Source organism: Myodes glareolus, chromosome 1, assembly GCF_982192425.1.
Source record: "Myodes glareolus chromosome 1, mMyoGla1.1, whole genome shotgun sequence".
Lineage (NCBI taxonomy): Eukaryota > Metazoa > Chordata > Mammalia > Rodentia > Cricetidae > Myodes > Myodes glareolus.
This window is the reverse complement of record NC_142026.1, coordinates 141,947,657-141,968,413: the sequence shown is the minus strand read 5'-3', so window position 1 is coordinate 141,968,413 and position 20,757 is coordinate 141,947,657. Positions and strand designations below refer to the sequence as shown.

The 20,757-nt window shown below is 44.1% G+C and overlaps 1 protein-coding gene across 9 annotated transcripts in view; it reads right to left on the bottom strand.

The window, feature by feature from the left end:
- Positions 1–19,840, bottom strand: part of Fam120b (family with sequence similarity 120 member B) — a 48,881-nt gene extending 29,041 nt beyond the window's left edge. For 7 of the 9 annotated variants that reach the window (XR_007229324.3, XM_048421611.3, XM_048421641.3 and 4 more), the window contains exons 1-4: positions 19,471–19,753; positions 14,003–15,377; positions 7,741–7,921; positions 3,759–3,860 (exon numbers count right to left, since the gene is read on the bottom strand). Coding sequence is in view for 8 of the 9 variants with exons in the window: in XM_048421611.3 (XP_048277568.3) it covers positions 3,759–3,860; positions 7,741–7,921; positions 14,003–15,361 (1,642 nt within the window). In the remaining variant the exon portion in view is untranslated. Of the gene's footprint in view, positions 1–3,758; positions 3,861–7,740; positions 7,922–14,002; positions 15,378–19,421 lie in introns of all 9 variants that reach the window. The other 2 variants (XM_048421622.3, XM_048421616.3) reach the window with 2 other exon arrangements.
- Positions 19,841–20,757: the final 917 nt, after the last annotated feature.

Genomic DNA, 20,757 nt, shown 5'->3' with positions numbered 1-20,757 from the left:
AAATGAGATTTTTTTTTTTTAGTTAAATAACTGTACTTTATAAAAAGTATGTTTTTGGAGTGAGGGGATGGGAGAGGGGTAGAGAGAGGAGAGAAGGGAAAAAGGGAAGGGTTGGGGAGAGCTTGGGGGAATGGGACAGTTGAGATGGAGGAAGGTAGATATGGGAGCAGGGAAGAAGATATTTTAACTGAGAGAGCCATTTTGGAGTCTGGAGGGGTTCCCAGGAGTCCACGGGGATGATCCCAGTTAGGACCCTGGGCAGTGGAGGAGAAAGTGCCTGAACTGGCCTTGTCCCATAGCCACACTGATGAATATCCTGAATATCACCATAGAACCTCCGTCTGGCGAAAGATGGACATAGAGACAGAGACCCACACTGGAGCATTGGACTGAGCTCCCAAGGTCCAGTTGAAGAGCAGAAGGAGGGAGAAGATGAGCAAGGAAGTCAGGACCACAAGGGGTTGATTCACCCACTGAGATAGTGTGTCTGAGCTAATGAGAGCTCACCAACTCCAGCTGGACTGGGACTGAACGAGCATGGGATCAAACTGGACCCTCTGAATGTAGCTGACAATTGGGGCAGACTGAGAAGCCAATGGTAATGGCACTAGGATTTGTCTCTACTGCATGTACCAGCTTTTTGGGATCCTATTCTATTTGGATGCATACCTTCCTAAGCCTGGATGTAGATGGGGGGGGGGGTTGGACTTCCCACAGGGCAGGGTACCCTGCCCTCTCTTAAGACTGGAGGGGGAGGGAGAAGGGAGTGTGGAGGAGCGGGAGGGAAGTGGGAGGAAGGGAGGAAGTGAAAATTTTGATTGGTATTATTTATAAAGTAATAAAAAATAAAAATAAATAAAAAGTGCACCTTTAAAAATTGTCATTGAATATTTATATAGACAATGACATGTATATTATTTTTTATGTATATAGGTGCTTTGTCTGCATATACACCTGCAGATCAGAAGAGAACATCAGATTGTGAGCTGCCAAATGGGTGTTGGGAATTGAACTCAGGACCAAACTGTTTTTAGAGGTGGTCCACAAGCTGCAGAGGCACGTGATTTCCCACGGGTAGCATACGTTCAGGACACAGAAATCTTTCCTGACCTAGGTGTATCGTGTCAGGGCAGAAGGAGCTAGAACAAGAGGTCAGGATCAGAATGAGTCAAATACAGCTTTTTCATGAGTCTTCGGAGATGCTCTGCTGTAAGCCCGGGGTAAGTCAGATGTCCTTATGTTTCCTTATGCGCTGAACAACACTTGACAGTTATTCAATAGAACCAACCAAGAAAACAAGTGTACTCAGTCATCTTCCCTGGGTTTCTGAGATAAAGGTTTACTTACAATGACTCAAAAACAACACTGAGAAGACCACCTATTTTCACGTAAAGACTGTCTAGTTCTGCAGACAGGCATGGTTATTTCAGACTCAACCCTCAAGACACAAGACCATAAATGAGAGGGGAGGAAACTGGAGAGCGTGGCAGCTCATGGAGGAATACATGTACTCCTTGTGCTGGGGAATGATAGTAAATCCCTTCCTGTGCTACGAAAACCACCTTTCACAACGCATTACTGAGTGGAATACTGTGCATACACACACGCGCACACAAACACGGGAATACAGGGACTATACCCATCGTTAAGCTCTCTGAATACAGCAGACCAGGGCCGCAGACCACTTGAGCCCCTGTAACAAAACACCACTCACTGGGCTACAGCAGCAAAGCTGTTCCTCAGGAGTCTGGAAGCCTGAGACCAATGTCTGTCGTGTCCTCACGGGAGGGGGGGGGCAAGAGAATGTCCTGCCCTGTCCCACTTCCCAAAGGTCCCCAACTGTCTAAACCACCACCTTCCTGCTGGGCTTTTAATATGTAAATGTGGAGGACATATTTACTTTTTTTTCAGTTTCCTTGCTGACTAACTTTTAAGTCCTTCCCCTTCCTTTTCTCTCCCCTCCCTCCTTCTGAGCTACCTCCTGTTTACTCCTTTTTGAGACAGTATCTCACTGTGCAGCCCAAGCTGGCTTGAATCTGGGCCCCTCCTGGGCCCTTGCTGAGGTTAAAGGTATATGCCACTATATCCAACTCTCCTTCCTAATTTTTAAAGAATCTCTTTTTATATTTTTTTTCCTTCAATCCTCTACCTCCCTATACTTTGTTGGAAATATCTAATTTCTTTTTTATTCTACTAGCCAAGCAAGCAAACATCACCACATGTACTGTAAGAGGTAACGGCCCTTAACTAACTAAGTACAGAAGCAATCCCTGAAAACATAGTCTTGGAAAAGCCTTTACAAAGAAAAGAACAGAGAAGGCTCACTGAAAAGTGGAGTACTGTGAGGAAACCAATGAAAGTTACCTCTAAAGAAAAGAAAAACTAAAATCTGAGATGGGGACAAGATGCTCAGGGCTGCAACAAAGTCCCTGTGAGCTCCTCCTGATGACCACTGAGGAGACGGCTGACAGGACCTCACTGTGTCACAGGCTTTGTGGGTGAGAATGCTTTCAAAGGCACATCCCAGGTTCCCACCTACCCTAAATAGGCCTGGCTCCTAAGTTTCCCATAAAACCATCAAATGGATTGAGCCATTGATTAGATCAGTGTCTTCATGATTCAGTCACAAAAAGCCTTTGTGGCTGGTGGCTGGAGATAGGGCTAAGTAGGTAAAGCACCTACATAAGCATGAGGACCTGATTTCAGCCCTCTAGCACACACACATGCACGCACACAGGCGCGCGCGTGCGCGCGCACACACACACACACACACACACACACAGAGCCAGGGGCGACGTCATGCGTCTGCAATCCCAGGGCTGGGGAGGTGGAACCAGAGTAGACTCTGTGGCTCACTGGTCAGTAAGTCTAGCCAAATCAATGAGTTCTAAGTTCAGTGAGGCTGTCTCTAAAAAATAGAATCAAGCTGGGCGATGGTGGTGCACACCTTTTATCCCTTTTATCGGAAGGCAGAAGCAGGTGGATCTCTGTGAGTTCAAGGCCAGTCTGGTCTGAAAAGAGAATCAAAATGGACTGATAGATCCTTAATCGGAACCTCTACTCCCATTCCACCTCAAAGTCTATCATTTGCGAGCTCTTTATCACTGGGGTCTTTGGGGTATAGGAATTGAAACCTACATCAGTTAACCTGTAATTCTGCAAACAGACATCCATACAGTCTGTTCTTTCTTGAGCTGACCCTACAATGGACAGCTGAAGGCTGTACTGTTGTGGAATAGAACATTTGTCTAACCATCTAAACATGTGTTGTGTTTGTTTATGCTGTATTTATTTAATTATGTAAAGGTGTGTTGTTTTTGTTTATGTTGCATTTGTTTAACTATTATGTAAAGATATGTTGCTCTTTTACCTTGCCTGCCTAAGGTACCTGATTGGTCAAATAAAAAGTTGAATGGCCAATAGCGAGGCAGAGGAGGAATAGGCAGGGTTAGTGGGCAGAGAGAAACTGGGAGCTGGCCAGTCACTCAGGGGCCAGCCAGCGGGGGGGCCAGCCATCCCAGCCAGGCCAGAGGTTAGCCAGCCAGGCACAGAGGAAGCAAGAAAGCAGGAAGAATGAAAGAAAGGTTAAAACCTCCAAAGCAAAACATAAATAAAGAGAAACAGATTAAACTGAGTTTTAAGAGCTAGTGGGACAAGCCTAAGCTAAGGCCAAGCTTTCATAATTAATAAGAAGTCTCTGCGTCATCACTTGGGAGCTGCTTGTGTCCCACAGAAAATGCCAGCTGTGCCGTACATACCTTGAACAGTCACCTGCAGAGGCCGAACAAGGTCTGGGTGCTTTAGGGAGTTCCCAGGGTACACAAACCACTCCTTGACCACCGGTTCAGTGCTGGCCCCATCTGAGTAAAGACAGGGGGTCAGTAGGTGCAGGAGGACAGCAAAGCCCATGCATACCCATTTGCTTCATGAATGTTTCCTTTCACCCCGCCCCCATGAAAGTGATGACGTCACCAACAGCTATGTTCCTCCAGTCTAACACGGCCCATCCATTACTTTCACGCTGCTTTGCTAAAAAGAAAACAACAAAAACAGAAAAACCTGAGCCAACTGAAATTTTGCAATAATCACTCGCCAAACATACAGAAGAACTTTTGTTTCTGAAAAGTCTAATGTAAGTTTTGAAAGTGATTTCAAATACTGAGTTCAAGACCAGGAGTGCTGGAGAGATGAGTTGGTGGTTAAAAGCACTTGTTCTGCCGGGCAGTGGTGGCGCACACCTTTAATCCCAGCACTCAGGAAGCCAAGGCAGGTGGATCTCTGTGAGTTCGAGGTCAGCCTGGTCTACAGAGTGAGTTCCAGGACAGGCTTTAAAGCTACAGAGAAACCCTGTCTCAGAAAACAAACGAACAAAAAAAGCACCTGTTCTTACAAAGAACCTGGGTTCAATTCTCAGCACTCACATGGCCACTCTCAAACACCTATGACTCCATTTCTCCATTTTCAGGGGATCCAACCCCTCTTGTGACCTCCTCAGACAGACACCAGGCATACACATGATGCAGAGATCTTACCATACACATACATCTTTGATACATAAAAGAATTAGAGACCAAAACGGACTCTCCTACCGCAGCAGCTCCTACTAAACATTTTCACAACAGACGAAAGAGAGGGGGAAGCACAGTGGGAAGGCAGGGTAGGATGTGCTCACACGACCCTGGGAATTGTCCCACCCACAGTCAACAGGCCTTCCTACATCAGCTGAAGCCATCACAACGGTCCCCATAGGCATGGTCAGAGTCCTGCCTCCCAGGTGACTCCAGTTCTGTTGACCATGAACACTGACCACCATATACTCAAGAACCAAAATTAATTAAAAACCAAATACAGCATAAATCCGGGGTGTCTCTGGAGCAGTCCCATGTTGCACAGTACAACTTCAATGTAACCTTGAACACACAACGTGTGTATTTTGTACCACACCCCCCCACACACATGCCTTTATACCATGTGATGCCAACCATACTCCTCAAAACACATCAGCTGAGATTCAAGACTACTGTATGTTATGAACAGCAGTGTGTTCACTGTGCACACAGAATTTTCTGGTGCCACAGAAACACAAAGGTTTAACTCTGGAAAACCAAGACTTTTAATATTTTCTTACTGGCACTTCTCAGTATATAAATATCAAATTAGCATGTCATGGGTGCGTACTGTGTTAGACAAGCACAGGTTAAGATTACATGTGTGCCAAGAATTGTTTTAAAGTAAATTTGCTATTAATATCAAACCCTGCATATGCACACATACTTTATATATCCAGGGTCATGGGAAAAATTCTCATGAAAAGGGGTCATGAGTAAAAATTGCTTAAGATATTCTGATTTATGTTATGATTGCTATTAGGGAGAAAAGAGAGAGAAAATCAGAGCAAAGAACAGGTATAAAAGCAAGAATGGTCAGAGGGAGTAGTGTTAGCCACAATACCTTCAAATCATGTGAACACTGCATAGGTACAAATAAAGCAAAACCAGTTTATACTTCCTGAGGAAGCTCCCCCTGGGACAGTCAGACACCCCAGTGTTCCCAGGAGGCCAGGATTCAAAGGTACTAATGAAGAGTGATAAACACTCCACACAAATGCACTGTGTGTGGCTGCAGATCCTCTGGCCAAAGGCTGGGAAAGCATTAGCTGGGTTCTGTGCTGGGTACCCATCCTCCAATCTGTGTGGTACACGGATGGGCTCTTCCAGACAGGCAAACTAATGTGGCCACTGACGCTCACCTACTGATACTAAGGATCCAAATCTCCCACCTGAGCAAGCAATTCAACCATTATGGCTACTTTCTCTAAGAAATGCTACTAAATGCCAACATTCCAGGAAAGATAAATATACATTCAAAGCATACACAGTTACCACTGGATTCACACCAGTGCAGAACAAGTCACTAAGACATTGCTTTGGCCCAGGTAAGGTGGTTTAGAATGAGAGTCTGACACGTAGTTTACTATACCAGCATTAGTTTCCTGGTTTTCTGTTACCCTAAAGTCACAGATAATGCCATCTTTGGGGGATGCCGGGTGAAGACCACAGAAATCTCTTGCTGCACCATCGTATGAATCTGCATTTCAAATTCAGCAGTGTTAGGACATATACAGAAGCCATAAACAATGGCAAAAGTATTGTGTAGTGAAAATATCAATAGGAAGCTTTCACAGTACACAAAAAACGGCCTGGTATTAACTGAAGGTAAAACTGTGAAGGTAAAGACAGACAATACACACAGAAAGGGGAAGGGGCTGGGGAGGTGGCTCAGTGGTTGGAGCCCTGGCTGCTCTTCCAGAGGACCCAGTTTTGATTCCCAGCTCCCACAACTGCCTGTAAATCCAGTTCTAGGGAATCCAGTGCCCTTATCGCCCTCCACAGACCCCAGGCACATATGTAATACATATAAAACACCCATATACATTTTTAAAAAGGAGGGGGAGCCCTAAAATTCCAAAGGTATACTATAAAATAATAAAGTTACTAACAAGTACATTAAATGCAATTAGCCAAAACCATTTCAATTAAAAAGAGAGGCATTAGGTCAGGAGAAATGGTGGCACATACTTGCTATCCCAGAACTGGTGTGTTATGGAATAACCCATGAATATATACCATGAATATGTACCATGAATATATACACTATGAATATATACCACTCTCATTGGCTAATAAAGAACTGATTGGAGAGTAGCCAGGCAGGAAGTATAGAAGGGACAGTCAAATTGAGAACACTGGGAGGAAGGGTGGAGTCAGTGGAGATACCAGGAGACACAGAGGAAACAAGACATGCTGGAGGATAGGTAAAGCCACAAGCCACAGGGAAATACATAGATTATTGGAAATTGGTTAACTTAAGTTGTAAGAGCTAGTTAGTAATAAGCTTGAGCTATTGACCAAGCATTTATAATTGGTTATTCGGGAACGGGTGTTTGGGACAGGAAAACTCCACCTACACTGGTGAAGTTTGAAGGCTTGAAATTTGAAGACTCTGAAACACAAAGTGGTATTAATCTACCTAATACACTTCCCCCTTACAACTCCTCATCCATACGGCCACCATATTCTCTTCCTGGAAACACATGGATCTGCTTCCCTGTGTAAGGCATCCGAATGGCTTCCACAGCCTTCACCATGACACTTCTGGTCCTCCTAGGAATCTTGAATCACCTTTATTTCTTTGTATACCGCTTTGCTTTCATAAAAACTGCCATACTTGTCTACCCCGAAAAGAACATTGACTTTTCAATGTGATACTTGCTCCATCTTTAAATTATGTCAGGTTTATTTTCTTGAAGAAATAATAACAATACTGTTATCTGGAAATAATGGTGTTCAGAGAAATAGACACAGACACCCTTTTGTGATTTAGGAAAACCCTGCTGTTTAAGATCCTCTCATTTTTACTGCTCTGGTCATCAACTACTCTTTCTGCTATGTTCACAATATAAAACACTTTAGGAAAAATGTAAACATTATAAAATGCTAAAAGACATCTGTTTATATTTTTAAAATATTAAATTTTATATAATCGTTTTATGAAAAAAATCTTACTTCGCGGGGGTATATAGATAGTACCAAAAACACCCACACCATACATCAGGAAAGGTTTTTCATTTTGTCAAAAGCACAAATCCTTCTAAGATATAAAATTATGACATTTCATAGTGAGAGTGCAGTTCTCACTAATGACTGTGCTAATCAGATAGCAATGTCTTGTGGTTCTCACCTTTCCAGTCCCCAAGCAGAAGCGAGTACACTCGCTGCCGGACGGGGCGGTAGATGAAGGCTTGGCTGGGCAGGGCTTGGTCCAGCTCGTCCTCCAGGGTGTTGCTGCACTCTATCTCCCCAGTGCTCATAATGTTGTACACGAGGTAGCTCTCTGAATGGACATGCTGCATCCTGGCAACCTGCTCAAGATTAAACAAACAGACTTCTTCAAACAAACAAACTTTCAAACAGACACAGTCCATACCAGTTATCAGTTTATCTAAGGTACTCAAGTGAGGAACTATTATTCAAACACATGACATCAAGGGGTAGTTATGTTTTCTCTCTTTTGTACTAACAAATCCAAAAGTTTATTTGTATTACCCTTCTCCTGTGGCCTCCAATCTACCAATCTTACACTTACTGCATTATTATTATGTCTACTTGAGGTGTCCCCATAAACATGCTCACTGCTTTCTGTTAGGGTTGTTAGGACGGGCTCCTAAGTGAGTTCACAGCACAGCTTCTCTTACCAACTCCTCATTCAGGTGGCCACCATGTTGTCTTCTCGGAAACAGTTCAATCTGCTTGCCTGTGTAAGACATCTGAATGGCTACCACAACCTTCCCCATGACGCTCCTGATCCCACTAGGAATTCTCAGTCTCCTTTATCTCTGTGTACTCCATTTTGCTCTCATAGACACTGCGACACTCGTCTCAGGGGACACTGCTGTCTCAGTAGCTGTTTTCTCCCACCTTGTGCTCTGGAAGCACAAATCCCTCATCCTTCTGAGAACGGTTTCCTAACCTCCCACTTCCTAACCCACTTGAGCTTACCTCAATCACGACCTACCTTCTCTACAAACCCATTCCTCCTTCCCACCCACAAATAACCACCCTTAGCTCATGGGACTCAACTCTTACTCCTCAGATAAAACACCCTGGTGTTAGAAGCTGTATGTATTCATTTGCTTGTTCAACTTTTCTCCCTCTCTCCATTTTTTTTTCTTATGTTCCATTGCTCCTGGCTTCAATAATTGGATTTGTCCTTTGCACATTACATGGCAGGCCATAAGATGTGATTTAAACTGTATTTCCTCATTAAATATGCAGTTTAGACCAAAGGTCTATAATAACCTACATGTAGATTTTTTCCCCTATAAAGAACACATCTCTTTATTGTGGGAATAAAGTCTAGGCTATATCTAAAATATTGTTCAAAATTTTAAATTCAAAGTATCTACCAAAAGGCATTTAAAATGTTTTCTTATTATAACTTGGGCTATCAATATTTGGATCTAATTTAAATGCACCTAACTAGAACCAGATATATAGATTCACCGTTGAGACCTGAGTCTGAATCAACCTATTCACTGATTTATTCATAACACAGTTTTATTTAAAAAGCCACTGCTCGCTGTGCAATTTAAATGAGCAGATACACAGACTGTGCTTAACCAGGCTGCCTGCTTACAGTGTCAGTAAACACCAAATGTTTACTCCGGGCTCTTCAACTACCTGCTCTTTTTCCTAGACACTTGACATAATGCTTACTTTACTGCCATATTTCTTTAAACAAGGCAATCCTACTACCAGATTTTAGTTGTTTGTGTTCGTCACTGTAATTTAATTACAAAGTTTCTCTCATCCTTTCCCTCCCTCCAAAACCTCCCAAACACCCTCCCCACTTGTCTTCAAATATAAGGCCTCTTTTTTCATTACGTGAATCTGTATATACATATATACTCCTAAATAGAACCTATTGAGTTCACAAAATGTTCTTATGTGTATGTTTTCTGGGAGACAGTTTGGTACTGGACAACCAATTGGTGTGTTCTTCCTTGAAAATGAGAAGCTCAGGGGGTGGAGAGACGGCTCAGTGATTAAGAGTATTGACAGTTGACTTTTCTGTTTATTTGTTTGTTATTGAGACAGGGTCTCTCTACACAGCCCCGGCTGTGCTGGAATTTACCATGTAGACCAGGCTGGCCTCAAAATTACAGAGATCCTGGGAAGAAAAACATGTGCCAACATCCCAGCTTTTAATTCAAAGGAATTTATATTTTTACAAATTTGCCTAGGAAATAATAATGAATTACATATACTTACTCTTCCAATAAATTGCTAATTTGGCAACTATATATACTTTGAGATATAACACCCCTTCTGAAGGTGTCATGTTTCCAGTTATGTGCTTATGATTCTTAAATCAGTCATACTAATACCACCTACATGCTCTTTGTTTCTGCCTTGCCTGCTATTTACTGATTTCTAGACTTCTGACAGATAAGTGTGCATCTGTAGTTGGCCATGCCTGCCACTGTTTTCCACCAAAAGTTTTATTTAGCAATGCGGTTAAATCATGCAAACTGGAATTCTAGCTGTCTGTTAGACAGGTTTGCCAGACTTCACAGCAAGGGCAACTTAATTAAGTCCATCATTAAATATAACACAAGATCTACACATTGGTAGATCATTTGCCTTTGCCTGTGAGGCTTTTTGACCCCTCTTCCCTACTGTCCCTTTGCAGACCCTACCTACACCTCTGCTGTAGCAACCGCCCCTAATCACCAAAGATGCATGGCCCACGCCTTATTTAAAACAAACAAAAGATATTTAATACATGTTTTATACCTCGACATATGCAGCTTACATGGTTTCACTTCCTACCTCCTACCACCCCTGCCCAAACTCCATTCTCCACAAATATCTCTTGTGCCTTTATGTCTGTTTATTTTATGACCCCCCCCCTACCATGATTAAGCAGGGCCATGTGTGAGACTGGGATCAGAGTAGCCACCACAGTCTGACAGGCTCGGCAGAGACCAAGCCCTATTTCTTGACCTTTATAGGATTCACATTCTTGATCACTTTCCCCTCTTGGAAGGGAAACACTTTCACCTATTCTGTGTCTCTCGGTGGAGGATTTCTTCTACTAAAGGCTTCTAAGACATATAATAAAGGGAGTGGCTTCTAACTGTCTCTTTCCTACTGGGACTGGAACTTCAGGTCCATATCTCACCGTGTGCACACTTCAAAGGGGCTTAGCTGTGCTCCTCTGCAGTGGAATTCAGTTAATCACCTTCCTGCACGTGGCCCTCCGCCTCCCTTAGCTGCTGGACCGCACGAGGATGACTCCTATGGCTACACAGACCTGTTTACTATTACTTTCACAGACAGGGGTGCAGGCCAATCACAGCAGCACATGCCCGCAAGCCTTGCACTTGGGAGGCTCAGGTAGAAAGATTGAGAATTCTAGCAGAAATAAGTCATGATCACTTCTGAACCCAAGTTTTTTTTTCCATATCTTTTTTCTTTGCACTGAAAACATAAATTCAAATCTCGACATCAGATTTTTATGTTTATGCATTTTTATTGGTCAGGGTTTGGATCTAAGGCCTTACTAAGTGCATGCTCTTCTGCTGAGCTACACCCCATCTGATATCAGACCTTTGGATCATGCTACTTGATCATCAGAATGACGTGATCTGTGGCTCTTGTGTGTGCACCCTCATCCCTCAGCATTTTCAACCCGTAGCAGAGCTACCACTAACCGCCTAATGGCATTTTAACTATTGGTTCTTAAACTAGGATAAGAAACCCCCCAAATCAGAAAGCATGATGGTGCTGCTTCTCCAGTCGACATTTCTTGATTCTAGCTCATCCACCCAAGGTTTTCTTGAGATTTTGTAGTAGTGAGTTTAAATTCATTCGTTAGAGTATATAACCAGGGTTTCAAAAGCAAACATCCAATCCTATCACATACTATTTAAAAATGTACCATACTACTTCACTAGGTACCGAAATCAAGACTAAGTTCTTTCCTAATGAATGAGGTTCCCTGTGTGGTCTAACCTAGGCTGTCAGACCAACCCACCTGCAGGAACCGAGACTTGGAGGGAGGCAGAAGAGCCCTCACGAACTGACCCTGAGTCACAGAGACACATACAGGACACAGACAGGCAATGGAAGACCGAGAATGAGAAGGGGGACAAACTAGACAGAAGTGAGCTGAGTGGCTGCAGAATCAGTAACCACGCCACTACGACCTCCCTCCGGGACACCCCAGGTTAAGTTCCGTCAGCTGTCACCTCAATGGCACACAAGACCAGGAGGAGCAGCTAATGGGATACTATTCACCTCTGTGCTCCTGGACCTCCTGACTACACTTCATCTCCAAGTGGCCAGCAGACAAGATGGATGTGAACCCGAGCTTGAGGCCAGAAGGGAGCCAAGAGCCTCCACCTCCACAGACCTGTGTGGATGTGAGCACTGCTTTCAACAAACAAGAACCCTTACAGATCGAGAAATCTAAGGAGAATCTTTACAGCTTTATGCATCAGCAGTAGCATTTTTACATTCAATGTACATAATAAGTCAGAGTGAGGTTAAGTGAGATCAGACTCACCTTCCCTGTGCTGAACAGGGCCAGCCTTCCTGCCATACCATGTACAATTTACTCCTCTCCAGATGGCCAGCACTTTCCTGAAGGTTCCCCTCCACCCTTTCGAGGAAGCATTAGCGATACTTCCAAGTGCAAGCAATCATCTTGCTTTCTTAAATTCTCAACATTTGTTGGCCCTGTGATTCTCTTAAGTGATGTGAGAGTCTACACTTTACTGTAATTATTGTAACTTGCTATTAGTTTACCTGCCACAGCCCTGCAACAGAAAAGGTTTTTTTTTTAAGGAGGAGACAGACTTGTAGCAGGAACGAAGCTGGGGGAGAAAGTAATTTATCCCACCAATATTTAAGGAAAAGCTATTAAAAGACTTATTAAAAGATGGAATTGGGAAGACACAAGACCTGCTTCAGGACTACCAGGACACAAGAAAGACATTGATCACAGCAGATCCCAACTGAAGCACACAGACCAGCGAGTCTTTAACAGAAGCTGTAACAAGAGAGACTGGTCAGCATTAACTAGGAGAGAGGATCGTGGTAGCTGGCCACAAGGTAGACAATGTGATGACCAGGCAACCAAAGGAGGAGGAGGACCAGGGTGACGTGAGGCTGGGCAGGCAGAGACTAGACACCGTCATTTCTTGGCTACATGTTTTTTGTTACGAGATAATAAGAATGAAAGAAAACACAAGATAAGGGGCTTTTCTTTATTTCTTCACACAGTATGATAAATGAACTACAAAAGGGCAAAAGTCTGCTCAGGGGGATTTCTTGACAATTAAGATAGCAATTTCCACAAGTGACAGCTGGAACTAGGAAAAGGAAGCTGGAAGAAGTGGATACTGCACACACTGAAAACTCATTTAACAGACATAACAAGGCTGAGAAAGACTCGTTATGAAAAGGGAGAAAGCCAAGCATGGTGGTGCATGACTTTAATCCTAGTGCCTGGAAGACAGAGGCAGGTGGATTTCTGGGAATTCAAAGCCAGCCTGGTCTACACAGTTAGTTCCAGGACAGCCAGGGCTACCCAGTAGGACCCTGTCTCCAGAGTGAGACAGAATTCCTAGATCTGGAGCTTGAACGGTGGTAATACAATGTAGTACTCAAAGCTGTGGGTAAAATCATGCTTGGTTCTCAGCTTGCAACCTTTGGACATTCCTGTGGACACCCACCTTATTAGCACAACCAAGATAACAGGACTGGGGACTCAAGGGTTAGCACAAGCTTAGGAAGAGTGAAGTCATGATGGTGGAGCTGGGGATGACTGGAACAATACCTGTTTTACAGGGCTGTTTTAAGAGTCAACTGAGCAAAGATAAATCCTGTGCCTAGCATGGACCTTGTATAGATAGGTATTGAACAGTGACTGTCCACCAAAGTCAGCTCTTCAAAGCCTACAGAATGTTAGTCTGGAATCAGCCCAGACTCCTGGCATTTAACTACTTTTGTAGTATGATCACACTCTACCTTTTCCAAGTTTCCCTCTCCCCAAGCCCTAGGCTTGCCTAGCTCTTGCCTGGATAGTTTACCAGCATGACTCAAAGTGACACTTATTTAATCACTACATCTGTAGGGTTCTCACAACCCCACAATTGATTTATTCAAAGCAAATGTCGTCCTCCTGAAGGCTGACTCCACCGGGAAACTTTAACCCACAGCTCTTTCCCAGCAGACTTAAGACACAATATCAAACGTACTTACAATATGACTTCATGTATACAGTGACATCCTCCTAACTAGACTCAAGGTTTCTCGTCTGGATCTTCCTACAGTCTCCTGCACATAATCAATAAACTCTCATGAGCAAGCCCATTGATAGGCATCCTTTCAAACAGGACACTGCAGCTGAAAGTGGGGGAAGTCCGTCCACGTACCTTTAAGATTCCGGAGTCAGAAACCATGGTTACTTGTTTTATTTCAGGCTCCATATCCATGACATCTTCTTGTTTAACTTCAGGGTGTGTACACATGAGTTCTTCTGAATTAAATTCAGCCCCTGTTTCTGAAGGTAATTTTTGCTTGACCTCTGGATGTGTATATACGGAAACTTCTTGCTTGGATTCAGGATCTGTGCACATGGGAACTTCTTGTTTGGATTCAGGATCTGTGCACATGGAAGCTTCTTGGTTGGATTCGGGATCTGTACACATGGGAACTTCTTGCATGGACTCAGGATTAGTATGCACGGGAACTTCTTGCTTGGATTCAGGATCTAAACACATAGGAATTTCTTGCTTAGATTCAGGGTTCTCCACTTGCTTGTCTGTTACTATGCCTTTGGGTTTTTGAACTAACCACGGAGATTTTTGCCCTGGCAAGAGATATGCTGCTACTCCTTTATAAAAAAGAGCTTTGTTTGGCCCCAAGGGTAACATGTCCTCTATCTTTTTCTCACCCTGATACAAGTGAAGAACTCTGGAGATATAGTCTGAGACAGCTAAGATAATATTTCCCTTTTTGCCAGCATTCTCCTTCACAGAAGCATAGGAGGACAGGCACTTGTACCGAAAGCTCTCAAACATGCCCTCCGGGGTGATGTCGTTGCCCAGCAGACAGGCTAGCAGAGGGAGGTCCGCCACATGGAGGCCTAGACTCTCACAGAGTTTCTCACGACAGAGCATGATGGTTTCCAGAGTCTCCAGGCAGAGATCGCCAATTGAAAAGTAGGGACAAGTGTCATAAATTAAGTAATCGGTGTCTTCCCCCAGGATCCCAAGACAGTTGTGCTGCAGACCATACGACGCCACCTCATAGTCTGCCTCCTGTAACGAACAGAAGGTTTCCTGGCCCAGTGTCTTCAGAGCGAACCGTGTAAATATGGCCAGCCCGGAGGGAATGAAGAACATGTTTCTGCCTGGTTGCTCTCGTTTTGACTTGATATAGTGGAAAATCTTGGATATCTCCCTGCTGTTCTTCAGTCTTCGCTTTACCCACTCATCTCTCTTACCCGGCTCCACCATGCCATCAAAGAAGAATATCAACTTGATGCCAGCCGATGTGAAGGCTGCAACAAAATCTCTCAAAGCAGAAAAGTATTCTCGCCACTGGCCACCACAGATCCAAGACTCCGGCGTGTACCAGTATCGGAGGCAGCACATGGCATCCACCACGATGGTAGGGGTACACCCCGGGTACTCGGTTCGGTGGCGCTCTGCCAGCTCTTGGATATTTACTACTGTGCATATATGTGGGCAGGTACTTCCCACAAAACCTTGCAAACCTCTCACCCCCATAATTGGTTTTATGAATCTGCAAAAAAAAAAATGGAAAAAGAAATCCATAATTAGTAACTATGGCATTATTTCTAGACACATGACACTCATCAATGCAGACACAGACATATTTAATCTTCTAAAAGAAACAAAGAGAGTTTCTAATTGTAATGTTGTTTATGGTTTTGTTGTTTGTTTTGGGGGTAAGTTCCATATGTGACCTAGCCTACTTGCCAGGAGTTGTAAGACATGAAGGCACTAAATAAAAGTAAAATTATTACTCAAGGTTTTCTGAAGGATTGGCTTAAGGGGCTGAGCTCCCTTCTAGTTGACCAGACATGTGGTGGGTCTGTGATCTCACAGTGTGTCTGAAGGAGGCAGACGAGAAGGAAGCATGCCTGAGGACATACTTCGGAAATGTCAGGTACAGATACGACTGTCACTATGCTGCTACACACACTTAACACAAATGTTGAAACATATCAAACTATGCAGGCAAACCTGTCAAGTACGCGCAATAACGGTGTTAAAAAGAAGCTGCATAAAAATGTACGATGCTAAATAGCTGCATCATTTGAGACAGTGACTACGAAAAAACTGAAATATAGATACAAAATAGTTTAAGAGTCAGAACTCAAAATGTAAGAAAGTACCACCAGAATTCTTCACTGAGCAAGATGTACTTACACACGTCCTTATATATAAATGAAAGACATTATTCAGACAGACAACAGGTTCACCAATAGTAGAAAATATTCCACAAGAAATCTTGTATCTTAATGGTATATTTTTCCTATTTTTTTATTTAAACATGGCATCAAGCCACTAAGTCCTTTGATAAAATATTAACAACAACAAATCCTTAATATACAAAAAGTAACACAGAATAATGCTTCTTGAAGACCTAGGACGGAGAGATGATCTCATCTTAGTGCGCTCACCAGCCAGGCAGAGTTGGGCATTCTCCCTCCCTCTCTCTCTCTCTCTCTCTCTTTCTCTCTCTCTCTCTCTCACACACACACACACACACTCGTCAAGGATTTATCCTCACACTGTAATGACACATTTGAGCTACTGACATGATTATTTCAACTATCAGGTTATCTCTTCAGTCCCTGGGTCTGGTCCCACATTTAGGAAGGTTGTACTTCCTGTTGTTGCTGCTGTGCTAGTGTAGTTCTGGGTCTCATCTATGCAGGTAAACGTCCTGCCACTGAATTACATCTCAACCCCTGACAACTTACATTCATTTCTGGAAAAGGGTGGTTTTTGCCTTAATATTATCCTGCACAGTATGCGGAAGATAAGGTTTTGTGAAAGGAATATATGCAGACAACAGTCAGAAGAGGCAGATAAACAACAGCACATAGATTTCACAAACCCTAGACCATCGGTCTGCGCCTAGCTCAGGATGAAGAAGGACTCTCACAGACCTAAATCTTACCCATTCAGAGATCACATTTCTGTGTAGTGAGAAAATTCCCCTTCTCACCAGCTCTTCACTGGGTGCTAGGACCCAAGAGACTCATCCATTAAGACACAAGTAACAGCCACACGGTCCATGGCCAGCTACTATAGAAGTCTTCAGCATCACACATAACACAGAAAACAACACACGTGAAGACAGAGTGAGAGGAACAACACGAATCTTCCATCCTTTTCTGGACTGACGTCCACTGCCAGTAAGAGGGAGTTTTGTTGTTCCTTGTTTGTTTTAAGTGTTTTCTACTAAAGCAGCTAAGACAGCAATGAGTGCCTTGAAATATTATCCCTATTTTCCAGGACACTGGGCTCAGTACACTGCTTTGGTTCTATTCACATGTTTCTGCTCCTTCCTTAGCCTATGACGGAAAAGCTTGTTGTGTACAGGGCAGGTGCTGCTTCAGTCCTTCCTAGTTTTCCCACTGGGCATTTCTCACACTGTGTGTCACAAACTACCTGGGGAAAGTGACATCACACACACACACACACACACACACACACAAACATACACATACACAGATACATACATATACACATACACATACATATACACATATACATACACATACATAGACATATACACATCAATACACATACATACACACACACAAACATATACATATACACATGCAGACATACACACATACATACACACATCAACACACATACACAGATACATACATATACACACATACATACACATACATAGACACACACACACACTCAGAAAAGGCGTGGGGACCTATGGCATTAGCATACATCTTCTGACATTTAAAGGTTGGTCAACTACTAGATTTCGTAGAACCCAATTCCTTCCTGAAAGGAAGAGGGAAGACTCAGGAAGCTCCCCACTCTTACAACATCCACAAGGACCTGTCCCAAAGTTACAAAAGCAGTAACTGCTCAGGGGAAGATACTTTCCAAACAGCCCAGGTGCCTGCAAGTTGTGGAGCGAGTTTCACAGATGCAGCTTTCTTGAGCCGTTACTTGTGCTGGAGTGGGCTTTTGGTTACAGAGCTGCCTTTGGTCACCCATGTTTCTGTAAGGAACCTCAATAAGTATAGTCCCTTATGCTAGACTCAGCTGGAGTCTGTTTTTGATCTGTTGTCGGTGGCCTACCTGGGGTGGACAGGCATTTGTTTACACTTCAAAAAGTGTCCCACACACAACACACAGATAGTGCATTTTAATATAAAACATCAGGAAAAAAAGACAGAAAGCTATGGATATTATTTAAATTACTATTGTTTTTCTTTATTGTTAAAAGCATGTGAGGAGGATCTTAGTTTCCTAAAGAAGTTATTACAGGATGACTAGAGAAAAAAAAAACAAGTGTAAAAATAAATGGGGGGATTTTTACAGCAAGATAATGGGAAAGTGGTCTCAGGTACATAAGCGGCAAATAAATGCGGAGACGAGGAGAGCTCACTCCTCCTCTTACTAGACAGAAGTACCATGGCTCAAAATACAGTCTGAGACGCTCTGAGAATCACTACCAATAGGGTGGGCCTTTTGAGACAATGACATCACTGTCTGTCACATCACAACATACTCCGTAACATCTCCCATACATTAGGACCAATGCCTATCTGAAAAAATCGATTAATCAAACCAAGGGCAGGTGTATAAAGTAAGCTGAAGAACCCACTCACAGTTTACAGATTCCCATAATAGCTGAAGAGAGAAAAGTAGAGAAATAATGTCTGATAATAAAATAAAAATTACTTATACTTGGCATTAAGTTCTATAACAATAGCCAATAGCATTATGTGGAATATATTCTTCTTACCAAGGTGGGGTCAACTGAGAAATTAAATGAAATTAATCTGATACCTGCAATACAAAAGTTACAATGGTCTACCCAATGATCAACTCCTACCTTCAAAAAATCAAGCACCGCTTTGAAGGCAGGGGAAATGGGGAGGGAAAGAAAAGGACAAGAATGTTTGCAAAACAGCAAGAAAAGACAAAAAGCAAGTTGTAAGGGGCCTACGATATACAGTTTGAGATATTTTCTCTCTTTTTTTTTAAAGAATGTCAATTAAGAACAGAGAGTTATTGAGTTCCCAGTGCCTTGAAAGCTGCCCATGTAAGCAAAGAGACCCCGAAACCTGAATTCGTGAACTTTTCATTACCAGGTCTATAAATATACCCAGATTCCACTTTGGAGTTAGATCGGCCTCTCTGAAAACTGAAAACAAATGACCTCAAACGTTATCCATGTATGCTTTCTTGGGCCAAAGGTGTTCACAGATACCAACGTTTGGCTGAATAGAATTTTTTTTTCTTTTGAACTGGGAGGCTGGCAAGAGAAATACGCATCTGTTGGTGGTGCCTTTCAAAAACGGCTAAGGAAAGGGTAGCCAGGGCTCCCACACTATACTAACGTCAATCAAGGTCAGAGAACACCCACTAATGGATGGGGAGATGGGGAAAACAGTAAGAGGCTTCTGAAGGACGTGGTCGTGGGTACAGGTCTGAAAGCTTATGTAGAAAAAGCCTAAACCAAAAAGATGATCCCTTCCCTAGAGGAAACGCAACACAGCAGACGCCCAGCCCCTTCGCCTCTCCATCACCTCACGCCCCACAGCTCCCCTACCGCGGGTTTGCAGGTACCAGCTCCTCCTTCCCCGAACCTGAGACTCTACCTCACTGGTCCTCAGCGATCTGCGGCTGGGTTCCGGAAGAGCCTCCTCCCGGCTCCACCTGCAGAAGGGCGGCTGCTGGGCCCCTCCTCCTAGACCGCACCAGCGGGGGGGTGCAGGAGCAGACAGGGCCGAGCAGTCAAGGCGAAGGGCTCGGAGGGGCGTGGACTGGATGCTGGGAGGAGCCCCGGGCTGGGGAGGTGCAACAGCCGAGACCGAGGGCCGATTGCCCCAGCACGGCCTACCTAGAGGATCGCCGCAGTAGCTGCAGACGCGTCAACGAGATTTCAGATCCGCAGTCTCCGGCATGCTCACTTCCGCTTCCGCAATATGCACTTCCGCCCGCAGATGTGCCTTGCTGGACTAGGTGAAGCTTGAGCTTACGTAACCGGGAGTAGAGGGACGGTGGGACGAAAGGGATGTAGTACGCAGGCGCCAGAAGGGGCCGCGAGATGGGTGGTGCCCAGGGAAGAGGGAAGCGTCAACCTGTTACCTGGCAACCGGGGACTGTCCACGGAGGCCCGCCCACCCCTGGGTAACCCGACGGCGCTGGATGGATTTGTCCAGAGACTGCATCTTCAGGATCCAATGGTTGCCAGCATTAGCACCCCTTGTCCTGCCTCCCGCAGTGCATGCAGACAGGCCGCGGAGAATACTGGCTAGACCAACAGTTTGTGTCCCGCCAAGAGTAGGAGGCTGTGAGGATACTGGTCTGGTTTTGAATTGTCCTGTGAATACCAGCACTGAAGGGCAGCACAGCTTGGACACCCGAGCGCGGAGGGCAGAGTGGTCACAGGCAATCATGCCCGTCACTTTATTGGGGAGAGTTTAGGGTGGCCAGCCTTGTGGTGTGGGCCACCTTCGGGCTCGTCTGGAATAGGCAAATGTAGCTCCCTTGTGTCGGTAGCCACCAGTAGAAAACCCTTGGATCTCAAGGTTACTTTGACTTTAATAGCTGTTGAGTAAACACTCCCAGCTGCTTGAGTGTCGGCTTTATGTGTCCCGGCTTTCAGCTCACAGATGCTTCCTCAGCAGCCAGAGATAGCAAACTCCGTGATTTTCGGAACTCCAGCAGCAGCTGCAGCTTGCAGTTTTTCCAGTCTCAGCATTCTGTAGTTTTTTACCTTTTGTGTGTTCGGTTCTTCTCTATATCGTACTTTTTCAACACTTCCGCCCTTCACAGTCTCAGCTCTCCGTGGTCCCTATGACGGCCCTCTATCTTCTGCGGGATGCTGTGCCTTGAGCTAGCAGCTCTGGACTTATCTGTTCAGGCAACCAACTAAGCACACC